This window comes from Schistocerca americana, chromosome 2 (assembly GCF_021461395.2).
Source record: "Schistocerca americana isolate TAMUIC-IGC-003095 chromosome 2, iqSchAmer2.1, whole genome shotgun sequence".
Lineage (NCBI taxonomy): Eukaryota > Metazoa > Arthropoda > Insecta > Orthoptera > Acrididae > Schistocerca > Schistocerca americana.
The window spans coordinates 613,227,141-613,252,903 of NC_060120.1; the positions used below are offsets into that span (position 1 = coordinate 613,227,141).

Here is a 25,763-nt window from a genome sequence, read left to right on the forward strand (position 1 = left end):
GTCATGCATTTTCTTCTTCAAGACAGTTCTCGGCCGCACACTGAATCAAAACGCTCCTATAGCTTTTTCGAAGGCTAGTGTTTGATCATCCGCTATACGTGCCTTACTTTGATCTTCATCTCTGCTCAAATGAATTGGCACAGACATTTTAGCACAGACAACGAGTCGCAGTCCAGCGTAGAAAACTAGTGGAAGGCACAGGGGGCTGCTTTCTATGACGAGGGTATTGGAAAGTTGGTATAACGAGACGACAGATGTCTAAGTCGGAGCGGCCACTATGTACGAAAGTAGCTGGAAGGTGTAGCTAATTGCTGTAAATAAAACAGTTTTGATTTTCACTGTGGTTTCAAGTTCGCGACCAATAGTTTCTTACTTTCCGAACAGCCGTCTTACGATCAGTTTCCAGAAGGCTCCTGCTGTGTCGTTTGGCAAACTGCCTCAGCGTATTCCGCATCTCCAGATACCTTGGCGTTTGCTGGTGCAGATTCCTCACAACATTTAACCCTAGGAATAACAAGACTTTTTCCGTAACACTCATACGCCCATTAAAAGGCAGGGGGTCTTACGCCCACCCTAAAACATTTTAAAAATCACAATTCGCTATATATTGTTGATTCAAATTAACAAAATATTTTTAAAGAGGTACTGATGTGTTAGTATGGTCTAGAACGTGAAAATATATTGTAGCACGCTCCTACCATAATCAACGTACTTTTAGTAACGAGTACTACAAAGGGGGCGGGGGATATTTCATGCTCACCAAAAAAAAAAAAAAAAACATTGGAATGGAATTTTCGTTAATTGTTGTTGACTTATACTCACAGCATACTTTTTAAGGAGATATTGATGCGTAAGTAGACTCTGGAACCTGAAAATACTGAATATGACAGATACTGTGGAAAGTGATACCTACTACTAAAACTTAAATATTTCGATTAATTTTAACTGAAAAATTTGAAACATTGTAATCAGTTTCATATCAGCGCACACTCCGCTACAGAGTGAAAATCTCATTCTAGAAACATCCCGCAGGCTGTGGCTACGCCATATCTACGCAATATCCTTTCTTTAAGGAGTGCTAGTCCTGCAAAGTTCGCAGGAGAGCTTCTGTAAAGTTTGGAAGGTAGGAGACGAGGTACTGGCAGAAGCAAGGCTGTGAGAACGGTGCGTGAGTCGTGCTTGGGTAGCTGACATGGTAGAGCACTTGCCTGCGAAAGGCAAAGGTCCCGAGTTCGAGTCTCGGTACGACACACAGTTTTAATGTGCCAGGAAGTTTCATTGTAATCAGGTAGAAGAGTTTATTAAAAACAAAAACAGTTTATTCAGTATTTTAAAATACGAAGTAACTAACTAGATTGAAATATTTTCAAAAGGTGGGCATAAAGTAATCCCCTCACCCTCCCCTGAGATATTTCGAGGGTTAAAGCTAGATGACTGCAGCACTTAGAAGCATAACGTCATGCGGGACTCTTAGGTATATTGTACAGTTCTTTACTCTTAAACATTCGTGTCTCGTTGCTAATCGGTGTTATTAAGTTCATTTGAGTCACATTCATTCCACCTGGTGCGGACATTCGCACAGATGTTTTTGTGTAAGCATTCACCATATTGACACAGTTAACTCTTCTTGCCGGCAGATTCGTAACAGAAAATTTTCGCGTTTCAGATGACACGAAGCCGTCCGGAGGGGGACGCATCATCGGCGGCGTCGAGGCGAGCCTCGGCCAGTTCCCGTGGCAGGCGGCGGTGCGGCTGGACGGCTCCGCCTTCTGCGGCGGCTCGCTCATCACGGACAACTGCGTCCTCACCGCGGCCCACTGCGCCTACGGGTAGGTCTCCCGACTGCGCCGCACCACTCTCTCGTAGCTCAGTTAGTAGGATCAACGTCTGCACTGGCGCAACACAAAAGACTGCTGCTGCATCTGGTCGTACAGAGACCTCACTAAAACCAACCTCCTTCCTTTCCTTCGTCTCTTCTCTGTTTCATACTCTTCTATTTTATTTGCACGTATTGTCCAGGAGAACCAACTGAGGAATCTCCTTGGTCGTGGAACGAGTTGGTACATGAAATTACATCAGAAAATTTAATACAAAAATGTACACCAATATTATAAAGACTACGACCCCCTGAGTATACAGGTTGCTTCAGCACTGCCTACCTACGGCTTTAATGCAGCACGCAACATCTTCAAACACCACGTGCAAGTTTTCTTGTTCTCTCGCTCGCTACCCGCAAACCACACAGAGCCAAAGAAACTGTTACACGTGCCTAATATCGTGTGGGGCCCACGCGAGCACACAGAAGTGCCGCAACACGACGTGGCATGGACTTCACTAATGTCTACAGTAGCCCTGGAGGGAATTGACAACATGAAACCTGCAGGGCTGTCCATGAATCCGTAAGAGTGCGAGGGGGTGGAGATCTCTTCTGAACAGCACGTTGCAAAGCATCCCAAATATGCTCAATATTGTTCATGCCTGGGGAGTTTGGTGACCAGCGGAAGTATTTAAACACGGAAGATTGTTCCTGGAGCCATGCGTACCAGTTCTGGATGTGTAGGGCGTCGCATTGTCCTGCTGGAATTGCCCAAGTCAGTCGGAATGCACAACGGACATTAATGGATGCAGGTGATCAGAGAGGACGCTTACATAAGTGTCACCTGTCAGAGTCGTATCTAGACGTATAAGGGGTCCGATATCACTCCAACTGCACACGCCCCACACCATTACAGAAGCTCCACTAGCTTGAACAGTCCCCTGGTGACATGCAAGGTCCATTGATTCATGAGGCTGTCACCATAACCGTACACGTCCATCCCCTCGAAACAATTTGGAAAGGGACTCGTTCGACCAGGCAACAGTCATCAACAGTCCAACGTCGGTGTTGACGGGCCCAGGTGAGGCGTAAAGTTTTATATCGTGCAGTCATCAAGGATACACGAGTGGTTCTTCGGCTCCAAAATTCCATATCGATGATGTTTCGTTGAATGGTTCGCACGCTGACCCTTGTCGGTGGCCCAGCATTGAAATCTGCAGCAAATTGCGGAATGATTGCACTTCTGTCAGTCGTCGTTGGTCCCGTTCTTGCAGGATCTTTTTCCGGCCGCAGCGTTGATGCTATTCCGGATTCCTGGTATTCACGGTACACTCGTGAAATGGTCGTACCGGAAAATCCCTACTTCATCGCTACCTCTGAGATGCTGTGTCCCATTGGTCGTGCGCCGACTATAACACAACGTTCAAATTCATTTAAATCTTGGTAACATGCCACTGTAGCAGCAGTAACAGATCGAACAACGCCGCCAGACACTAGTTGTCTTAAATAGGCCTTGGCGACCGCGGCACCGTGTTCTGCGTCTTTACGTATCTCCGTATCTAAATACACACGCCTATACTAGTTTCTTTGGCGCTTCACTGCATTAGTCCCACAGAAAAAATGAAAAGTACTTTTTTACAGGAAATTTAATTTAATAAAATTTTGTATTGGCTACGTTTTCGCTAGAGGCCGTAGTTTTTTAATTATTCAAGAAAATCGTATAAAAGTGACCTCCAAACTCATTTTTCTTGGATAACTCGTAAACCGTGGCCTCCAGCGAGAACGTACCCCAGCACAAAATTTAGCAACATTAAATTTCCTACAAGAAGGTCTTCTTTCTGTAGGACAAATAGTTCGCACGTAGCGAGCTAAAGAAGACGAAAATTTCGCACCTGGTTTTTGAAGGCGTTGCATATTGCATAAAACCAATAGGTAGGGGCAGTTGAACATCCTATACATCCGCATTATCAACAATATAACAGCCAGCCGGTGTGGCCGTGCGGTTCTAAGCGCGTCAGTTTGGAACCGCGTGACCGCTACGGTCGCAGGTTCGAATCCTGCCTCGGGCATGGATGTGTGTGATGTCCTTAGGTTAGTTAGGTTTAAGTAGTTCTAAGTTCTAGGGGACTGATGACCTCAGTAGTTAAGTCCCATAGTGCTCAGAGCCATTTGAACCATTTTGAACAATATAACACTGGAATTTGTTTAAACTTTTTCCAGGAACTCCCTGGCAGAATAAAAGGAATATGCTGTGAGGAAATTCATCCATACAGAACCGAAAGTGCGATGATTACTAGTAAGATTTTTTAATCCTTGTCATAGCGTATTGAAAATGAATGTGAAAGTTTACTGTGCCTGCTACTCAGGTGAAACCTTTAAGTCAAAACTGTGAGACATTTAAACTCAAATTACAATGTCGCTCATGTACTCTGATCTAGAGCAGCCTTCGCCATGCTGCATTTCAACATGAACATTAACTATGTAGATTACTTTCCACGTGTGTGATGCCAGTTACACTACCCTAAATTTGACTATCTGTAAATGAAACCGAATACAAAGAATGGCTTCTTTATCAAACAGTCGCAAGACACTGGCTAATTGTGACGTATTGAAACTATACCCTCTTAGAACATGCACCAACTAAATTATACGAAGAATTTATAAATGAATATAGTTTCATAATTCCATCTAAAAAGTTCGTTTAGACCCTGCCATTGATTGTTACCTGCAACGGATAACTCAGCTCTGCTCTCTCTACTTATCTATGTAAATCTTGAACTGCATTTACTTGAAAGAAATCGCTGTGTGGCTACTTGCCTTATCATTTACTTTAAGCAGCTTTACCTTCTCAGAATTTGTTATTTTTCGAAAAATGCGTCTAATTCAAATGGTACAAATGGCTCTAAGCAATATGGTACTTTACATCTGACGTCATCAGGCCCCTAGACTTAGAACTACTTAAACCTAACTAACCTATGGACATCACACACATCCATGCCCGAGGCAGGATTCGAACCTGCGACCGTATCAGCAGCGCGGTTCCGAACTAAATCGAGGATAAACTTAGGGAAATGTATGCAAATGAATCAAAAGCTTGCCTGAAATTGAAATAACATTACGATTCTTTTTTTTATTATTATTATTCATTTTACAGCCTTCATTGGACCACTCTAGTCAAAAATACAAAGTTCTAAACAAGTTGTTAGACAGGGATACAATTTGGTTCAACAATAACTTAATATGATATTTAGGTAATATAATTATTAGATTCTATTCTTATATGAAAGGTGTTTTGCTCTTCTGTCTGCCCAATATTTCTTCATTCCTTCAGATATTTTCTTTGTTTCTTCATCTGAGACCACTCTTCCTGTACTCCTTTTACTGATTTTCATTTGTAGTCTGGTTTGCCGGTCTTGCAATATTCTGGTTTTCTCTGTCTTGTCTTTTTAGGTCATCTACTGTAATTTGAAGTTCTTTTATATCTTCCTTAAATTCTGTGATCCATTTAATGTCGCTCTTGCTATTCCACAATTTTTGTATTATTTTTTTACTAATTCTGTTTTCTGGAGTTCTCATCAGATGTCCAAAGAATGAGATGCGTTTCTTCCTGATTGTGCTCATGACTGGTTCTATTTTCTTATATACTGTTTCATTTGATGCTATTCTCCAATGTCCATTTGTTTTATACTGTTTATTTATACATGTCCCAATTATTCTTCTTTCTATTTTTAGTATTCTGTCAATTTCTGCTGTATTAGCTGTTTTGAAGATAGTTTCAGCTGCATTCTTTAATAACATTAACACAGATCACATTAACTTGAAAACTATTCGCTCCCTTTGCCATTATTATGAACAATGAAAACTGACTCAGACAAACATATTAAAGTTACAAAATTTACTCCTTGTTTTTCCTATATATACTTCTAACTGAAAGTGAAGGGTAAAGAATAATTAGAATATAAACAAATGTGCGATAATTTGTCCTGGATTTAAAAACGTAGATATTGTTGAACTAAATTGGATCTTTAAACTACAATAATAGTGCTTGCCTGCTTTGGTCGCAGGTTCGAATCCTGCCTCGGGCATGGATGTGTGTGATGTCCTTAGGTTAGTTAGGTTTACGTAGTTCTAAGTTGTGGGGGACTGTTGACCTCAGATGTTGAGTCCCATAGTGCTCCGAGCCATTTTTTGAACAGTGCTTGCAACAAATAGGAGCTGTTTTTACGTTACCTTTTTCCGAACATTCCGTCACTCTATGAAATCAACTCAAGAGCATCCCCTATCCTCAGTCACATCAGGGAGCATCTCAAATAAAATTCATTCCCTATTCAGCACGTTTGCCATCAAAGCTTCTCAGTCATTGACCATTCGTCTCTCTCTCTCTCTCTCTCTCTCTCTCTCTCTCTCTCTCTCTCCTAATACAACCGCTGGTACTCAAAGAATAGCATATCATTCACGTGTTTAGGCATCCAAGGATGCTCATAATGCAAACATACCAAACAAAACTGCCTTTTTTCGTGTATATAAACCATTCAAATCACTTGGGTATGAAATAAATATGAAGCGCAGGGAAGCTAAGGCGAAATGGCTGCATGAAAAGTGTGAAGAAATCGAAAAAGAAATGACTCATTATACAAAAATGTCAGAGCAACTTCAGGTGAAATTAAAAGCAGGGGAGGTAACATTAAGAATGCAATGTGAATTTCACTGTTAAAGAGGAGAGAGCGAATAGGTGGAAAGAGTACATTGAGGGACTCAGTGAGGGGGAGGACTTGTCTGAGGAGGTAATAGAAGAAGAAACAGGAGGAAGAGACAGGGGATACAGTATTAGAATCATAATTTAGAAGGCTGTGGAAGACTTTAAATAAGCCGGAAGGGATAAATAACATTCCATCGGAATTTATAAAATTATTGGAGTAAGTGGCAACAAAACGATTATTCACGCTGGGTGTGTAGAATTTATGAGACTGGCTATATACCATCACACTTTCGGAAAAATATCATCCTCTCAGTTCCCAAGATAGCAAGAGCCGACAAGTGCGAGGATTGTCGCACAATCACCTTAATAACTCTTGCATCCAAGTTGCTGACAAAAATATACAGAATGGAAAAGAAAATTGAGGATCTGTCAGACGACGATCAATCTCGCCTTAGGAAAGGTAAAGGCGCCGGAGAGGCAGTTCCATCGTTGTGGTTGACAATCGAAGGGAAACTGAAGAAAAATCAAGATACGTTCACAGGATATGTCCACCTGGAAAAGCGTTTGATTTCGTAAAATGGTGAAAAATGATCGACATACTGAGAAAAATTGTGGTAAACAATAGGGAAAGGTAGGTAATATAAAATATGTATGAGAACCAAGAGGGAACAATAACAGTGGAAGGCCAAGAACGAAGTACTCGGATTTAAAAGGATGTAAGACAGCGGTGTAGTCTTTCGCCCATGCTGTTCAATCTACACGATGAAAAGGATGTACTCGTTCGCCCATGCTATTCAGTCTACACGTCGAAGAAGCAATGACGGAAGTAAAAGAAAAGTTCAATAGAGAGGTTAAAGTTCAAGGTGAAGGGATATCAATGTTAAGACTCCCTGATGATATTGCTATCCTCAGTGAAAGTGAAGTAGAATTACAGGATCTGTTGAATGGAATGAATAGTCTAATGAGTACAGAATGTAGATTGAGAGTAAATGGAACTAACACGAAAGTAACGAGAAGTAGCAGAAATGAGAACAGCGATAAACTTATCATCGTAATTGGCGATTACGAAGTTAATGAATTCTCCTATCTAGGCAGCAGAAACTCCATGACGGACGGTGCAAGAGGACTTAAAAAGCAGACTCCCACTGGAAAAAATGGAAATTCTGGCCAAGAGAAGTCTACTATTATCAAACACATGTCTTAATTTGAATAAGAAATTTCTGAGAGTGTACGTTTGGAGCGCAGCTTTGTATGGTGTTACACATGGACTGTGGGGAAACAGGAACAGCAGAGAACCGAAGAATTTGAAGTGTAGTGCTACAGAAGAATGTTGAAAATTAGGTGGACTTATAAGGTAAGGAATGAGGAGGTTCTCCGTAGAATCGACGAGAAAAGAAACACTGATAAAAAAATTGTCACTGCTAACATGATTTGTCGCAGCTCTATGCAAATTACTATGCATAGTGCTGCGACTAATCATGTTAGCAGTGACAATTTTTTTGTCGCCAGTCCGGCACCTTTTTAAAAACTTTTAGCGTCCGCTCGCTGTAAAATATTTTCTTTTTAGGTGCTGGCAAATTTTAAAGAATGGAGCTCGTCGATACCTTACGCTCGACTTAATATTGACGATATTCTCTGAATAGAAATTTTGACTAGGAGTAATGGGTATGTCTATGATCTTTTAACGTTGAGAGGATATTTTAGACGTTCCTTTACTAATTTTAATATCCGTAAACTGTGGTGAGACTGTACTTTACTTTTTACCGTGTAGGTTGCACCTGATGTCGCGGCTTTAAGTCGCAAAGCCTGTTATGTTTCGATAAACAACAATTTTACCAGCTGTAAGCGTAGTTCTTCCTAACAACATGTTGAGCATGCGATAAGTTACCTTTATTTCAGGGCAAATTTCACTTTGCATTTTTGTAAGGAAACAGTTCGTAGTCAGAATTATCAGGTGTTGTGCTAAGCAAGCAGACTAATTGACAGTGGAGCGTTCCGAGTAGAACATTATTTTATTGCTGTGGACATTTCCAGTCAGAAATTGCACTTCATGTCACGCAACTTTCATAATGTACTTCAGCACTGCGTTTCAGTTAATTTTTTTCACTTAGTTCACAAATAGCTACTTTTGGTATTTATTTAGATTAGTTATGATTACTTAAAATTTATTATTTCACTAAGTTTAAAGATTTCTTACACGACACAGTTCACATACGCAACACAGGGTCCACTAACAGTATTGTTCAGCAGTTGAATACGTTATCTAAAGTAAGCGTTACACGAGGAGAAAGTTATTGATAAAGGATATTCCGTATTTTCATTTATAGATATTTTTATAGAAAGCTCAAAATTTTATTTCTTCTCCCAGAAATTTTCTTGAGTCCATTCCTGCTTTCTCTATGTACAGAGTAATTAATATAATAGGTGGGGTGAGCTCTTATCTCAATCTTTTCTCAATTATTGCCTGCCTATCATGACCTTCTACTTACGACTGCAGTCTGATTTATGTACGATTACATGCTGCAGATAAAATGTTGCTTCTATATACTACTCGTGATGATTTCAGGGGTTCAAAGGTGTATTCCACTTGACATATTCTAAAGATTTTTTTTAAATCTACAAATATTACAAACGTGCATCTGCCTTTCTTCAATCTGGCTCCAAAACTAAATAGTGCTCAGTAACGCCTCGTGTGTTCTTTGGTTTCTCCGGAACCAAAACTCATTCTCTCTCAGGAGTGGTTCTAGCTGTCATTCCATTTCTCTGTTAATTTTATACATAATAGGTGCTGTTGAACTCTGTGACTGTTCCTTTACTTTACATGGTGTAGAATAAGATCCGCTACCACTCACAACTGAAGGTGACTTAAGACGCGAACGGTTTCGGGCCTGTGCCCATCTTCAAGTAACTGCCCACTCATTTTCATGTTTCCACTCCCATGTTGGAGCTCACTGTTTAAATAAAAGACAAACTATTCTATGTTCTGAAAATCCAACAGGCATTCCGCATGGATGCAATAACAGTTAACTGCATAATTCACGTTCAACTTTCAGCGCCGACTTTTCAGGCATTGTTATCGCATGTGTGGCAAGTATCAAATTTAATTCCCAAAAAAGAAATATTTTTAAATGTAAACGAAATATGTTTTCCCCATATTCCTCGGAAGGAGCGTTAGTTGCGCGAAGATTGAATGCATTAAATGTTCTTCCTGCTCCGAGAATATTTGCTCCTAATATTATGTGACAAGTACCACCCATGTAGTTGTTCGAAAGAAATGGAAGGCATGCAACTAAGTGATCGAAAGAACCATTGCAAACCGACCAGAATTTACTAACCCAAGTCATTTGAAAAATTTTTTCCCACCTTGTTATAGTTCATTAATAATTTACTTAGCTTATTTACCCTACTGTTCCTACCATTTTCGAAAAGGACTTAATAAAAATGAAAAAAAGAATGTGCTTGGGAATCCAACACAGATTCTATACTCACCAGCCATTGGTCGGTATGCAAGTGGCGTTTTCCTACCATGGCCTTTATACCGTCGGTACATAAGCGGAAGTCGAAAAGACTTAAAGATTTCTTCCCTGTCATTTTAGATTGCACACAAGCGACCTGCCAAATATGAGCCAAGTCGGTTGTGCTTATCTGAAGCCTCCCCCTTGTGAGTACAAGTTTCACAAACGGAGAATTTTTACCCATGCCTTATAAAAGGAGAAAGTAAACTGCATTAACTTGCTCAAACATACATCAGTCACTCACTCACTCTCATCCACCCTCACACATGCGAGGTGATTATAATTAAAGTTAAACTTTCAAAACGCCGTAGAAATAACACCACTGCTTTGGATGACGTCAAATTGCAACGGAATATTATCGGAAAAAGAGGAAAAGTATGGCAAAAGAAAAAAAATAGTGTGAAAATTGATAGCGCTGTATGCATCAGAATAAGTAAATGAAAATACCTGTCATGTGCACGACCCACTGCAGTTGGTATAAAGACACCGAGTACACAGCTTTTCCTCCTTTCGCGTCTGCGATGTTCGCCATGGCTGTCTCAATGCAGGATCGCACTCTTCTTGTAAAGCCGTATTAAAACAAGGATGACTGTGCACACGTCGCTCTGCAGAAGTTCCGGACACTTGCGGCGCGGCACGTGACTTTTTACCGCCCTGCCAGTGTCCAGCAATGTTCATTTGTCTAGCTAAAAGCTGTAGTAGAAAATACTAGACCACTACTGTCTATTGCAGGTCGCAACATACATAGAATTGTCCGGTAAACGGGATGTGGCTAGCTACTGAAATAAAAGTTTTAACTTGGCGATGTATATTTTCAGGTATTTTTACGATAAAGATCACAGTTAATACTGCCAAGTCCGTACTAAGTGGCAACAAAATGTAAAGTTCACACGCACACCACGATCACACACATAGCCACTTTATGGTATTTACACCCGTTACCGAAGTTAATAGAGTTCACCGGATCGTTTAGTTACGAAAATGCTCGCTCAAATGTTGTGCACTCTGCTCTACACGTAATACCTGTTCCAGTCTTAGATTGCACAACACGCCACGCGGTTTTAACTAACAGTCAAAAGCAATAATTTTGATATTCCGTCCGAAATTCCACACGACTCCCACTATACCGTTCACTTAAATACACTTTGTACTACTTCGCGAACTCGTAATTAGTATTTTTCCGCGATTTTACAGTACTCTCGTCGGAGCTGCATTCAATGAGATGTTACTACTTCGAACCTTCAGCCCCGACCCTCCTAAGGCTTTGTTCCCAGCATAGATTGGCGCGAGCCTGCATTTTTCGGATTGGCTGATATCACAAACAGCAAATCAGGTTGCAGTATTATCCCGCGCTAACCCGCACTTTACTTCAATGACCAATCATAGTAAAACATTTCTTTCTATGGCAATTGCTAAATAACTGAATTTAGAAAAGTATCAAATATAAAATTACTCCTTCTGAAATTACCGATTAATTTGTGTTCTACTCACGATTTATTAGTACCATAAACTGACTGCACATTTAATTATAGTAAATCCCCTGTATAGTTTAACTGGTACTTCGTGAATAAACAAAACAATTTTCATTTACTTCTGTTCTTCTTCACTCATACAACACTCACACTGATAATTACTACACATATAAAACAATTAGAATTATGCAAATACATTAAATATTAATCAAACGTAACTTTACAACATTGTTGTGACTACGACTGCTAGCACTGTCCGTCAACTGCTGACCTCTGCCGCCTACTAGTACAACTACGTGCAGCTCTGTAAATCAGGTCCATGTCAGCTGGTGACATCTGTTGGTGACTCATGCCTATAACGATATCGTCCTAACAAGTGACAGGAGCGATGCGAAGGCACTACGGCCTCACACTGAAGGGTTTGAAGAAAGGCGTTGGTCCGATGACTGCCGTGGGTCTGGAGAAAATGATTCGGAAATTCGAAATGACGAAATCTTTTGGTGTGCAACCTGGTGGAGGGAGGAAACGAACTGATTCGTCAGTGGGAGCAGGAGCCACAGCAAAGCAGGAGGAGACGAGTGTTGGGGTGCAAACGTGTAGTGCACAGAGAAATGCCCGACATTGGACATACCCGTGAACAAGGTGCATAAAATCCTACAAAACATCCTTATTTGCTATCCATTCAAAATTGCCCATGTGCACGAGTTGCTTCCTGTTGAACTGCCAGCAAGAGAGACCTTTGCTTTAGATTTTCTTCGTCGCATGGAAGTGAAAAATGATTGGCTGTGGGAGATTTTGTGGACAGACGAAGTCCACTCCGATCTGACAGGATATGTCAATACACAGAATTGTCGAGTATGTGCAACGAAAAGGCCACACGCAAATCAACCAGTACCACTTCATCCTGAAAAAGTCACTGTGTGGTGCGGGTTTATGGCATCATTTATCATAGGGCCACATTTTTTCAATGAGACGGTTGCTTCCGGTCCTGTTACCTGTACGGTCACTGGTAGACGCTATGAGTGTCTTTTGCATAACCACGTCATTCCAACTCTCCAACAGCGTGGATGTGTCGATGGGATCATTTTTATGCAAGATGGCGCACCTCCGCACATTGAAAATCCAGTTAAGCAGCTGCTGGAGCGCCTTTCGGAAATGCTAGAATTATCAGCCGCCATTTCCCTGATCTTAATCCATGTGACTTCTGGCTGTGGGGCTATCTGAAAGATGTGTTCAGTGTTCCAATTGCGAATTTAACTACATTGAAGGCACGCATTGAGCAACACATTCTGAACGTGACCGCGAAAACACATCGATTTGTTGTGGAAAATGTTGTTTCTCGATTTCAACTTTTTGCAGAAAACGGTGGTCACCATACTGAACATGTTTTGCGACAGTCACACGGAAGTTAATAATCCGATTTGACTTTGACTGGTGTTTTTTCTGTGGTTTTTTGGCCTCAGGACAATTAAAAACAGATTGATTTATGTTTTTAATGCGTTTTTTGGTCTCAGGCCAATTAAAAACCGATGTTTCCCATCCGATGTGGTATGCCTTTGCCGTGGTGGATGGGCTTACGTAACTAACAGTCTCACACCAATACACCCATCCACATTGAGTAGTACAGTTCGTTTAAAGTGAAACGTACACCTTAGGCATTGTTGTATGATTGATTTGTAGTCGACCACTATTAAATTATGATGCTTACAGCGCCATCTACTGCTACATTTTGTAACTATTTATTTTTCTTCTGCCATACGTTTTTCCCCTTCTCCGATAATATTCAGTTGCAATTTGACGTCATTCTGACCAGTGGTGTTATTTCTACAGCGGTTTGAAAGTTTAACTTTTATTATAATCACCCCGTACATATTCTGCCACTGGTAAGTTCCTGCTGTGTATCGTCATTTGAGAACCTCACTGCTCCACTAGCAGCTCACCTACTATTTGTCTGAAAACCAGACTGACGCTCTATAACGTGCAGCATAAGTTTGGATAGGACCTTGGATGTTTACGAGATGCTGCAGATGTGGTTCACACTGCGCGACCTGAAACGTATTGGTCCGAATTGGCACTTTTCGCCGGCCGCTTGACCGGGTGGTTTCAGGTCCTTCAGTCCGGAAACGCGCTGCTGCTACGGTCACAGGTTCGAATCCTGCCTCGGGCATGGATGTGTGTTATGTCCTTATGTTAGTTAGGTTTACGTAGTTCTAAGTCTAGGGGACTGATGACGTCCGATGTTAAGTACCATAGTGCTTAGAGCCATTTGAATTTGGCACTTTTCATTTACCCACTTTCTCGGAAATAACGCTGTCGGATAGTTTATAAATGAAAATATAAAACGTGATAATAAGGAATTCCTTTCTTGTCGGACTAGAGCATTGAAATTTACCTGATGTTGCAACCATGCAACATTTTTTTCAGTATCCCAACCATCTTTATTTTCTTGTGTTGATTAGCAAACCGTGGAGAATGAGCATTCAGGAGCAATGGATCCACAATATTCGCACATTGTAGGGATCGTGTGTTACACTAATCGCAAGGTACAATACCTCTGTAACTGTGCGTAGACGGGACCATGAAAGTATCCGATGTCATCTCAGAAGATAGTCATCCAAGCTGCTTCCATATGGTGTTGCGTTTGGTCAAGGAATGTCCCCTATAATGTAGAGTCAACCTGACATCGCTTCGCACGAGCAAGGCGCGCGAAATTTTAGGTGATTGCGATGGGACTAAAATACCACGAAGAGTGCATTACATAAAGCGAGCAGTACGTTCTCAGGCACTGTTCTACTGGAGAACACATCTCCATAACGCAGGTGCGGTAACAGAATTGCCTAGATGGTATTCTACAGGTATCCTCTCCCTTAGCCAGCACCAGAGGTGGTACTGTCATTCAGGCTACGGCTCCCACACCATGATGCCTCGATTTGGCCCAGTATGCTGTTGCCTGATACACTACAATAGTTTCCGCTCTCCTGTGCGCACCGCACCCGCAGATAAGCACATTTGACTCCAGGGCTGAATATGCTCTCGTCGCTAAACAAAGCTTTGTGACATTTATCCGTACAACAGGACGTTCTGCATCACCAATGGTGGTTACCTATGCTGTGATTAAATGTGAGGGAAAGCCATCTCCTTGAGATGTTCAGTCTTCAGTTCGTACTTGTCTTTCCTGATTTAGTCTTTTTTTTAACCGCTTTTTTCTCTGTTATTTCCACCTCCGATTTCACTGTAGATTCACTCTTCAAAAACTCCTAAACGTTTGATGAATTTTGTTTCGTAGACATTGGGTGGTGGTCCAAGGCTTAATTCTATGCCTAACGTCCCATCTCCTAGTGCTGGGGGGACAGTCAGAAGCTATAAGGACCGGTCAACAGTTTCAAAGTTAAATAAACTCAACAAGCCCATATTCTCAAGTCTGAAACTGCTATCTGAGTCTTCGTAGCCTCGGATGGTGTCCCCCAACACTAGAGACGGAAACGTTGTCATAGAAATACGTCTTGGAGCACTCTTTGACGCCTACAAAACAAAATTCATACGCCAATACCGGCCGTGAAAGTATTTTATACGATGAAACACCTGAAAACTGCCCTTCACTTCTCTGAAGAGAGGAGACCACCATGTACTTTACACTCCACCACACAAATGTTTTCTTCAGCTACTTCTCCATGAGTGCAGAGAATATTTTCTCTCTCATATGAAAACTTTACTTTCTTCTTGTTACATGTGTTTTTATTCCTTCATCGCACCTATACAATTTTATGTTAGGTAAATGTTCTGTCTCTTCTTGGTGAACAACTTCATAACTGAATCGGTGACATGAAAAAAAGAGGCATGTCCAAACCCAAAAGGGGCACGTCCACTTTTCTTCAAACTGTGTTATCCACAGATAACTGACCTTTATATCTGTATGCGTCGTTGGGTGTAAGAAGGGGTCATGTCCCATCAACATAAGTGGTCGTTGGATTGGTATTGAGTCAGAGAAGGGGCTATGTCTCGAGATGAATCGTGAGGAGTGTGAAACATTGATATGTTCATCGTGTCAGAACCAGAACTTTCGCATCATAAACGTGGAAACTGACGATAGTCTGGACTTAAGGCCTGGTGGCCAAACCACTACAAAAGCGATGATATCTCCATGCGCTCTTATGACTGCAAAACAAACTGAAGTTTCAGATATTTACGTACAGCCACTTCATTTATGGACTCACTGCTTTCCAGTTTCCACAGCTCAAAGTAGGATGCCAGGCACGTCTTCCATATGAACAAGCATAGATTGGATCTGACCCAATAAAAAAAGAGAGATAACTAGATGATATAAAGAAAATCGTGCCCTACATGCTTGACGAGCGGAAATATTTTATACCATTTATAACAGCATCTGCCAGAGGCCACCGAAGGATGGACAGGATAAAGATGATCGAAGGATACCACCCATTGCATACTTTGCCACGTTTTGATTGTGGTTGTATTTTTCATACATTATGAATAGACCTATGCGCTGATAACACACTCTCTTATTGATATAACAAATATGAATAACATAAAATTGCATAACACAATCCTTCTGCTGCAGACAGAACACTTGTTGCGTCAGTAATTATCATTTTCGAAAAAGCGTCATTCCAGTACGTTCAAACTGGATAATTGACCACACTCGATGGCTTAAGTACGGTATGTTGTGTCATCCTGGGGCCTATTGCTACATAGCAACTCCACGATACCATACTTAAGCCCATTGTGTACTAAAACAGTTTTTTGTGTCCTGAAAGATTTGTTTTCTGAGATATGACCGCTATTCCAGCTCACTGATTCAACTGTAAGCGAAAGACATAAAATTGTGGATGTTATACAGTATCAATTTATTTCCTTAACCAGTATTCGTCTTACAAGGCAGTCACTAGGCTAGCATATGATGCCCTTGTAAGCTGAAAAGATATTAACAGAATTGATTAAGACTGCACAACATGCACAGTTTTGTGCTCCTCAATTCATTTCTTATTCTATATCTTAAATAGTTTACCTTAATTTTTATTCATCAGGTCCCAAAAGACTAAGCTAGTCAAATCAAAGTGGTCATGCAATGAGTCAATTGTAATATTAGTATCTGTTTCGATAGCTTAAATAAACTTACATTCGATAGTCTAACCATGCAGGTTCATAAAACCCATCTGTGTAAAAATTTCTTAGATCGTCGCTGAGCAGCGACCACCTGTTATTTCAAAGAATACATTACGCGCCACGGTGCGGAATACAAATTGTTCATAAATTGTATCGATATAGATAGTTTGTGTTTCTTATTTTTTGATAGCTGAAGAATTGTAATCCTCTTCTGTTAACTCAGTAGTGATATTTTTTAAAGACGGCGGACGCGCATATGGCTCGGTCCGTAATAACTAATTAGTTATTATAAAATATTACTATTGTTCAGTGCTGATGACATATCGAAGATGTTAAAGTACTTTATTTAAGGAAACAGCCAGAAAGATAGAAAATAGAAATTGTAAGGAACCTATTGTTGCCGGCTGCGGTGGCCGTGCGGTTCTAGGCGCTCCAGTCCGGAGCCGCGCTGCTGCTACGGTCGCAGGTTCGAATCCTGCCTCGGGCATGGGTGTGTGTGATGTCCTTAGGTTAGTTAGGTTTAAGTAGTTCTAAGTTCTAGGGGACTGATGACCACAGCAGTTGAGTCCCATAGTGCTCAGAGCCATTTGAACCATTTTTGAACCTATTGTTAGCAATACTGACTAAGGTAATTAAATAAGTTATTGTGCTCTCAAATGTAGTAGTGCCTGCTTATTACTTAAAGTATTTCTATGCTATCCATCTCCTATTAATAGCAACAGAAATAACGGTGTTTTTATAATTTTCATACAGCTACCAGGGACCGACTGCATGTCTGCAAACGTCGTAGTTAAGGCAGATGGCGCATTGCTATTTACCTTGTTTGTGATTTAAACCCAACTTCTTTTAATGTGTGGTGTAGTGTAGTAAAGAAAATTTCCAACTCTGTCTGGTCCCTTAGGTTTCTCTGTTCGTAGCTGCTATGTCTCATATCCGGTCGTGATCGAACATGATCACAACACAAATAAATTAAGTGTCAATGCGAACTCTGTTCTTGATCTTGAGAACGCTACGCCTTCTGCAAGCGATTTCAGGTGACACATAAAATATGACATACAGGACATAGGTTTTTTGAAAAGTCTTTGCTCTTCCCGCAAAGAAGTGGTGCAAAACTCACAACAAATTTCTGAATCTTCGCAAGAGAATAATAATCTAATCAAAATATAATTTGTTTTAAAAACAAATACACCACACAATACATAATGTTAAAACTTAAAATTAAGAAAAGCACTACTAATTTTTTTAAAAAAACTTAAAATAACAAATATATATACAATAGCAGCAGTATACAATAGTATACATAATAAATACTGCGCTGTAGTGGAAGGGAACGAGCTACTGTGAGGAACTCCTCTACAGTACAAAAAGTAAAATGTTACGAAACAGCATTTCAACTTGGATAATATGATTTATCACCCAAATTACTAAATTTTATTATTTGCCTATTGAAAACGAAACCTGCATAATAGTTTATATCCTTCAGTACAATGGCCAAAGAAGTGTTATCCATCAATGCGTTGGTCGTTTTCCGTTTTGTGTTCATGCCTTTTAGTTTCTTTAATTCATCTTCCTGTTTGTGCTCGTAAAGAAACTTGCCTTCGTCTTCATTACAAGTAGCTTCACACCTTTTGTAGACTGGTATTATCCACTACCTTCATCATATTATTCAGTTTGTCTACAGCAACTGATCTACATCTCATTTTCAGAACTTCTCTGTTAGACCTGTTCATTCCCGAAAGCAAAATTCGTTATTGCTGTGTAACTGACGTAAAACAAGAAACAGTAGAGAAACTTCTCTTTTTATTCCGCTGTATGAAATGCTCTTCGGTAATTGTTTCCTGCCTATAGGACAACGTCGTTCACGATAAGTCTGGGCACATTGTCGTCCGCTGAAAACCCAGAGGGGGCGCTGACGCAGACTTCGACGGACGCAGTCGTCCACCCGGACTACTGGACGGACGGCAGCACCACGGACAACGACGTCGCTGTCGTTCACCTCTCGGAAATGGTTACGCTTACTGGTAAGACAATACGTCGTAAATTAGAACGATAATCACCTCGAACACCACGACAGCATACACTACTGGCCATTAAAATTGCTACTCCAAGAAGAAATGCAGATGATAAACGTGTATTCATTGGACAAATATATTATGCTAGAACTGACGTGTGATTACATTTTCACGCAATTTGGGTGCAGAGATCCTGAGAAATCAGTACCCAGAACAACCACCTCTGGCCGTAATAACGGCCTTGATACGCCTGGTCATTGAGTTAAACAGAGCTTGGATGCCGTGTACAGGTACAGCTGCCCATGCAGCTTCAACACGATACCACAGTTCATCAAGGGCAGTGACTGGCGTATTGTGACGAGCCAGTTGCTCGGCCACCATTGACCAGACGTTTTCAATTGGTAAGAGATCTGGAGAATGTGCTGGCCAGGGCAGCATTCGAACATTTTCTGTATCCAGAAAGGCCCCTATAGGACCTGAAACATGCAGTCGTGCATTATCCTGCTGAAATGTAGGGTTTCGCAGGGATCGAATGAAGGATAGAGGCACGGGTTGTAACACATCTGAAATGTACCGTCCACTGTTCAAAGTGCCGTCAATGCGAACAAGAGGTGACCGAGACGTGTAACCAATGACACCCCATACCGTCAAGCCAGGTGATACGCCAGTATGGCGATGACGAATACACGCTTCCAATGTGCGTTCACCGAGATGTCGCCAAAACACGGATTCGACCATCATGATGCTGTAAACAGAACCTGGATTCATCCGAAAAAATGACGTTTTGCTATTCGTGCACCCAGGTTCGTCGTTGAGTACACCATCGCAGGCGCTACTGTCTGTGATGCAGCGTCAAGGGTAACCGCAACCATGATTACCGAGCTGATAGTCCATGCTGCTGCAAACGTCGTCGAACTGTTCGTGCAGATGGTTATTGTCTTGCAAACGTCCCCATCTGTTGACTCAGGGATCGAGACGTGGCTGAACGATCCGTTACAGCCATGCGGATAAGATGCCTGTCATCTCGGCTGCTAGTGACACGAGGCCGTTGGGATCCAGCACGGCGTTCCGTATTACCCTCCTGAACCCACCGATTCCATATTCTGCCAACAGTCATTGGATCTCGACCAACGCGAGCAGCAATGTCGCGATACGATAAACCGCAATCGCCATAGGCTACAATCCGACCTTTCTCAAAGTCGGAAACGTGATAGTACGCATTTCTCCTCCTTACACGAGGCATCACAACAACGTTTCACCAGGCAACGCCGGTCAACTGCTGTTTGTGTATGAAAAATCGGTTGGAAACTCTTCTCATGTCAGCACGTTGTAGGTGTCGCCACGGGCGCCAACCTTGTCTGAATGCTCTGAAAAGCTAATCATTTGCATATCACAGCATCTTATTCCTGTTGGTTAAATTTCGAGTCTGTAGCACGTCATCTTCGTGGTGTAGCAATTTTAAAGGCCAGTACTGTAGCATTTTACTAATTTTTAAGTGGAACAGATGTAACTCAAAAGATGCCAGTTGTTTTTCTTTTTTATTTAATTAATGTAATGATGTTACCTACTGCTTGATTACTGACTGATTCTGTAACTGAATTTCCTTGAAGTACCAGTCCTTCTTTTTGCCATATCGTATGGACTTGGTGAAGTCGATGTGCTTCTTATCTTGAGCAGGCAGTGCCTCTCTATTCACAGGTCCCTCTCAGTGCAATCTCATCTTAAGCTATTAAGAGAATTTAAACGAATTTGTACCATTGATTAACCTGTAATGCGCACCGCAGTCTGACTATAGCCACTTCAGAATGACTGTTCAGGGATTGAGTTTTATTACGTTAACACCAAGTGCTTTAATACCAAGTGGGCCGAGGCGTGAATGGGAGTTTGCATTGAGGAGGGAGTCATGCTAAGGTAGTCCGTGCAGTTGTGCAAAGCCACTGTGCCAGGGTGGCGTAGTGGTTGGCGCCCCTGCCTAGTGAGCAGGAGACACGGGTTAGAGTCCCAGCCTTGGTACAATTTCCATTCGTCACTTCAATCTGCATCATAGATGTCTGAGACTTGAAAAGGTCTCTAGGACCATACTGTTTCATTTGATTAAAGCACCTACGCCTGGGGTTCAGGCAGGATACCCCGTTTCCTTCGATGCTGAGGTGCTACGCCAATTCAGTTGGAGAGTCTTTGCAGTGCTGATCTACTTTAGGAGGAATACCAAGTTAGAAGAGGCGTGAATGGAAATTTGAAGTGAGTAGGGTGGCGTGCTAGGTAGTCCGTGCAATTGTGCAAAGCCTTGCTAGAGTCAGCGCCTCTGCCCAACGAGCAGGAGGCCTTGGTGCGAATCCTGGCATGGTACAAATTTTCATTCGCCACTTTAGTCTGTATATATGTATCATAGACGTCTGAGACTCAAAAAGATCTCTGAAACCATGCAATTTCATTTAATTCAATAGATGTTCTACGACGAAAACCAAGAAAAGTAGACTGGTCCTACAGTCGCACATCCGTCCCCAATTAAACATACATACATAAATCACATAGCTAACTGAGGTTATGAGCAATATACGATGCTGATACGCAAAAGAAAGGAAATAGAAACAATATACTTGGTTCTCCGCGCAATCCTTCTCCAAGACATGGCCATATGATACGCAAAAGGCAGAAAAGCAACCTGCTGAATCAGTTTAAGCACCGTTAATCATTACAAATAATAATCTCATGAAAGATGGCTGTTACAGATGGCATTCAAACTTGTTACTGAAATCTTCATTGAACCGATTTTTTCGCTGGTCTGCGACTCATACATAGCTATTCTTATTTAATTACGTTTTACCAACATAGATAATAAAAATACCCTCTTTTGCAACAGAATTTATGTTTTTGTACGATACATGTTTTGCCTATAAGTGCTATACATCTTCAGTGCTCTACAACAATACAAAGAATACTTGTTTTGATAGGAGATTCGTAGTGATTCTTTGGCAGCTTATTTAAATGGAGCTAATTCTATTTGCAACTATATCATTACTCATTTATCACATATAGAGAAACAAACGGCTGCATAAAAAGAACAAAAAATGAATGTAAATATAAAACGTATTCATACAGATGTAAACAGAAAAAGCTAAATGGAAATAAGCTGCCAAAGAATCACTACACATTTCATATCAAAACAGGTTAATTATATACTTTTCTGTGTGTTATAGACCACTGAAGATGCCTTGCATGTACAGGCGAAATATGTTCCATGCGGGCAAATAAATTCACTTGCAAAATACTGAATTTTTATTATCTACAGTGATGAAACGTAACTGAAGGTAGCAACTGAAGAAACTGGTTGCAAATATTAACAGTATTCTTATTTACATTTCATTTTAGGCACTTTTATGTTTATTGTAAAGTTAACTTGAGCATCCCTTCAGTTTTCACTGAACGACAATTAAGAAAGGCTTCCACCGTTATATCTGTGAGTAAAAATGATTAATTCTCTACATTTTGACTTATGTGTTCAGTACTAGAATTGTGTTTCTGACTTCATTTGTAATGTTCTAAAAGTGGTTTTCATTAGAGCATACTCATTCTATGACAGGTCTGAGTGTGGACGTGTTGATTAATGCTCAAAATATTTGTGCAGCTACGAAGTAACAGGGAAGACGGTGTCATTCAAATAATTATTGGTGGTTTCAACTTATTTTGTTCATAAAATTTTGGTTAATTTAATCGATATGGTTTCTCAAAAAGGTTCTTCAATTACAAGTAACCCCTGTACACTAGAGGATATTTTTTACTGTCTTTTCTTATTTAGATTTGCTGCTGACAGTACGACGCGTAGTGAAGTTCTAATTTCTAGCTACAGGTGAACGTAACAGCATGCGTAGAGCCTGTCGCATCAGTCATGAGCATGTGAACGTTGTCACTCTATGTTACGAACTCGATACCTTCCGTTGTTTGTTCGCAGACACAATCAAGACTGTGAGGCTGGCGTCGCAGGTGGACAAGACTTACAATGACTGGACAGCAACCCTTAGCGGCTGGGGCAAGGTGTCTGACGGTAAGGAGTGAGGGGGCGTCACGTCGTGTGCGGCGCCTCCAAAAAGTCTTTTGTCAACCACAGTACTGCCCTAAATGTATCGCTGAATTAAAGTACTACGGACAACGAACATGAAATTCTCTCTCTCTCTCTCTCTCTTTCCGTATCTCCTTAAAAAAAAAGTTCCGTCATTTAACTGTAAATTACTGCTAATTTATTTCACACAATTATGTTTTCGCATTTAGAGCCTTTCTCATGGAGATGCTGAAATGTTACAATGAATCTGACCAGTCTACGTGATATGTCAGCGTGGAAAAAACATATTTCTGGTCTTAGAAACAAGTTGACGTATTATAAACCAGCTGTTAGAAACTCATATCCTGTAACATGATAACTGTTTTATGAGATCATAAATATGTTTTTTCGACTATAACATCAAACGTCGGTCATATATAGTTTAGCATTTCGACATACACTTCAGAATGCCTATAAAGCCGAAATGATTATTGCTGGAATAAATGAACAGTGGTTTACAGTAATTCAATGGACATTGCTTTCAAATCACAAATATAGATATTTGCAAGACTTGGGGTAAAAGCGCATGGTTGTGCTTGGACAGTCTTAGGTTAAAGCTGTGATTCACTGAAAGGTGAAACCTACAATTACTATATTAGATTGCAGTGCCTGAGTTTTAACGATTTATTTTGCAATGTGCTTCAGACATGCATACACGTCCGAAGGAAGAGCCCCTGCTGCGGTAGGCAATTGTATGAAATACAGGAAATGCACACATCAAAAAAAGTTTTGCATCACCTCGGTTTCGCCCGGAACCTGTACAGAAAGTTGGAATAGAGATCAACATAAACATCATTTCCGCCCTTTTTATTGCTCATGATAACAACACATTGCATGTTGTACCACCATACAGCGATACATTCAGAGGAGGTGGTCCAGACTGCTGTACACACCGGTACCTCTAATACCCAGTAGCACGTCCTCCTGCATTGATGCACGCCTGTATTCGTCGTGGCATACTATCCAAAAATTCATCAAGACACTGTTGGTCCAGATTGTCCCACTCCTCTACGGCGATTCGGAACAGATCCCTCAGAGTGGTTGGTGGATCACGTCGTCCATAAATGGCCCTTTCAATCTATCGCAGGCATGTTCGACAGGGTTCATGTCTGGAGAATATGCTGGCCACTCTAGTCGAGTGATGTCGCTATCCCGAAGGAAGTCACTCACAAGATGTACACGATGGGTGCGCGGATTGTCGTCCATAAAGACGAATACCTCGCCAATATGCTGCCGAAATGGTTGCACTATCAGTCGGAGTGTGGCATTCATATCGTACAGCCGTTACGGCATCTTCCATGACCACCAGGGGCGTACATAATGCCACCCCAAAACAGCAGGGAACCTCCACCTTGCTGCACTCGCCGGACAGTGTGTTTAAGGCGTTCAGCCTGACCGGGTTGTCTCCAAACATGTCTCCGACGATTGTGTGGTTGAAGGCATATGCGACACTCATGGGTGAAGAGAACGTGATGCCAATCCTGAGCGGTCCATTCGGCTGTTGTTGGGCCCATCTGTACTGCGCTGCATGATGTTCTGTACCGCGCTGCATGGTGTCGTGGTTGCAAAGATCGTCATGGACGTCGGGAGTGAAGTTCCGCATCATGCAGCCTATTGCGCACAGTTTGAGTCGTAACACAACGTCTTGTGGCTGCACGAAATGCATTATTCAACAAGGTGGCCTTTCTGTCAGGGTTCCTCCGACCCATAGTCCGTAGGTAGAAGTCATCCACTGCAGTAGTAGCCCTTCGGTGACCTGAGCGAGGCATGTCATCGAGAGATCCTGTGTCCCTATATCTCCTCCATGTCCGAACAACATCGCTTTGGTTCACCCCGAGACGCCTGGACAGTTCCCTTCCTTCCTGACACAAAGTAACAATGTGAACACGATCGAACCGTTGTATTGATCGTCTAGGCATGGTTGAACCACAGGCAACACGAGGTGTGTACGTCCTTTCCGGTGGAGGGACTTGAACTGATCGGCTGTCGGATCCGCTCCAATAGGCTCTGCTCGTGCTTGGTTGTTTACATCTTTGGACGGCTTTAGTGACATCTCTGAACAGTCAAAGGGACTGTCTCTGTGATACAATATCCACACTCGACGTCTATCTTCAGCAGTTCTGGGAACTGGGGTGATGCAAAACTTTTTTTGAAATGTGGACATGCATCTCTGAAGGACATTGCGGAGTACATCGTAAAAAAGACAGACACTGTGATATAGTATTTCATGCCAAGACAAGGCCGCGACAATAATCGTTAAGTCCATCCCTGTGTGGGAATCACAGCAATTGTGCGAATATTGGACATAGACACGCGGCAACATATGGAAGTTTTGGGTCAGTCCGGGAAGTGTGCTCGGATGGCAGAGGCGGCTACGGCGACCGCTCGCGGTATGCGGCAAATCCGGGTTCGAGTCCCGGTCCGGCACAAATTTTCATTGCCCTCAGTAGATTGCGCAGCTGGAGTCTGGTCTTATTCGCAATTACGAATACATTCTTTGCAAAGTTAAATTGGTCAGTTAAGAAAACGCACCAAAGAAAGTTTGCTGAATTACAAACTAGATGTAATTCACGTCTTGCAAAAGACGTTAAAACGTTCTACGAACGATGTTTCAGAGTCACAAACCGTGAGCCCTACGCTGATGTACGTAGACCTGGTCGTCATCCCTAATGAAGACTGTGAGGAGGCCTTTCCTGGAGCCATCAGCATCGACCACATTTGCACAAGAGGTGCCACCAATGAAAGTCCTTGTAATGTAAGTATCGTCTCTATGGAGGACGCGACATAATGCAGGCATAGTAACACCTCATTTTCCAGATTATATCCCCCTGCAACATAATCACACGTAGCTACTACGTTGCACCATCGTACTCGTCTCGCACAATAGACACATAAAGACAGAAAATGTTTGATGATAAAATTTTACTCTCGTGTTGTTCGTATTTGTGTCGGGCTAGGAGTCAAACTGAGAGACCTGAGGCAGTGCTCACACGACGGACCCTCACTAGCGCACCTCACAGATCTGC

At 41.6% G+C, this 25,763-nt stretch overlaps 1 protein-coding gene across 1 annotated transcript in view; it reads left to right on the forward strand.

Moving 5' to 3' along the window:
* The window catches only part of LOC124596453 (brachyurin-like), a 58,820-nt gene that overhangs the window by 26,580 nt on the left and 6,477 nt on the right, over positions 1–25,763 (forward strand). Inside the window, exons 3-6 of the mRNA XM_047135586.1 lie at positions 1,667–1,829; positions 18,475–18,647; positions 22,591–22,683; positions 25,353–25,492. Of these exons, the coding sequence (XP_046991542.1) occupies positions 1,667–1,829; positions 18,475–18,647; positions 22,591–22,683; positions 25,353–25,492 (569 nt within the window). The remainder of the gene's footprint in view (positions 1–1,666; positions 1,830–18,474; positions 18,648–22,590; positions 22,684–25,352; positions 25,493–25,763) is intronic.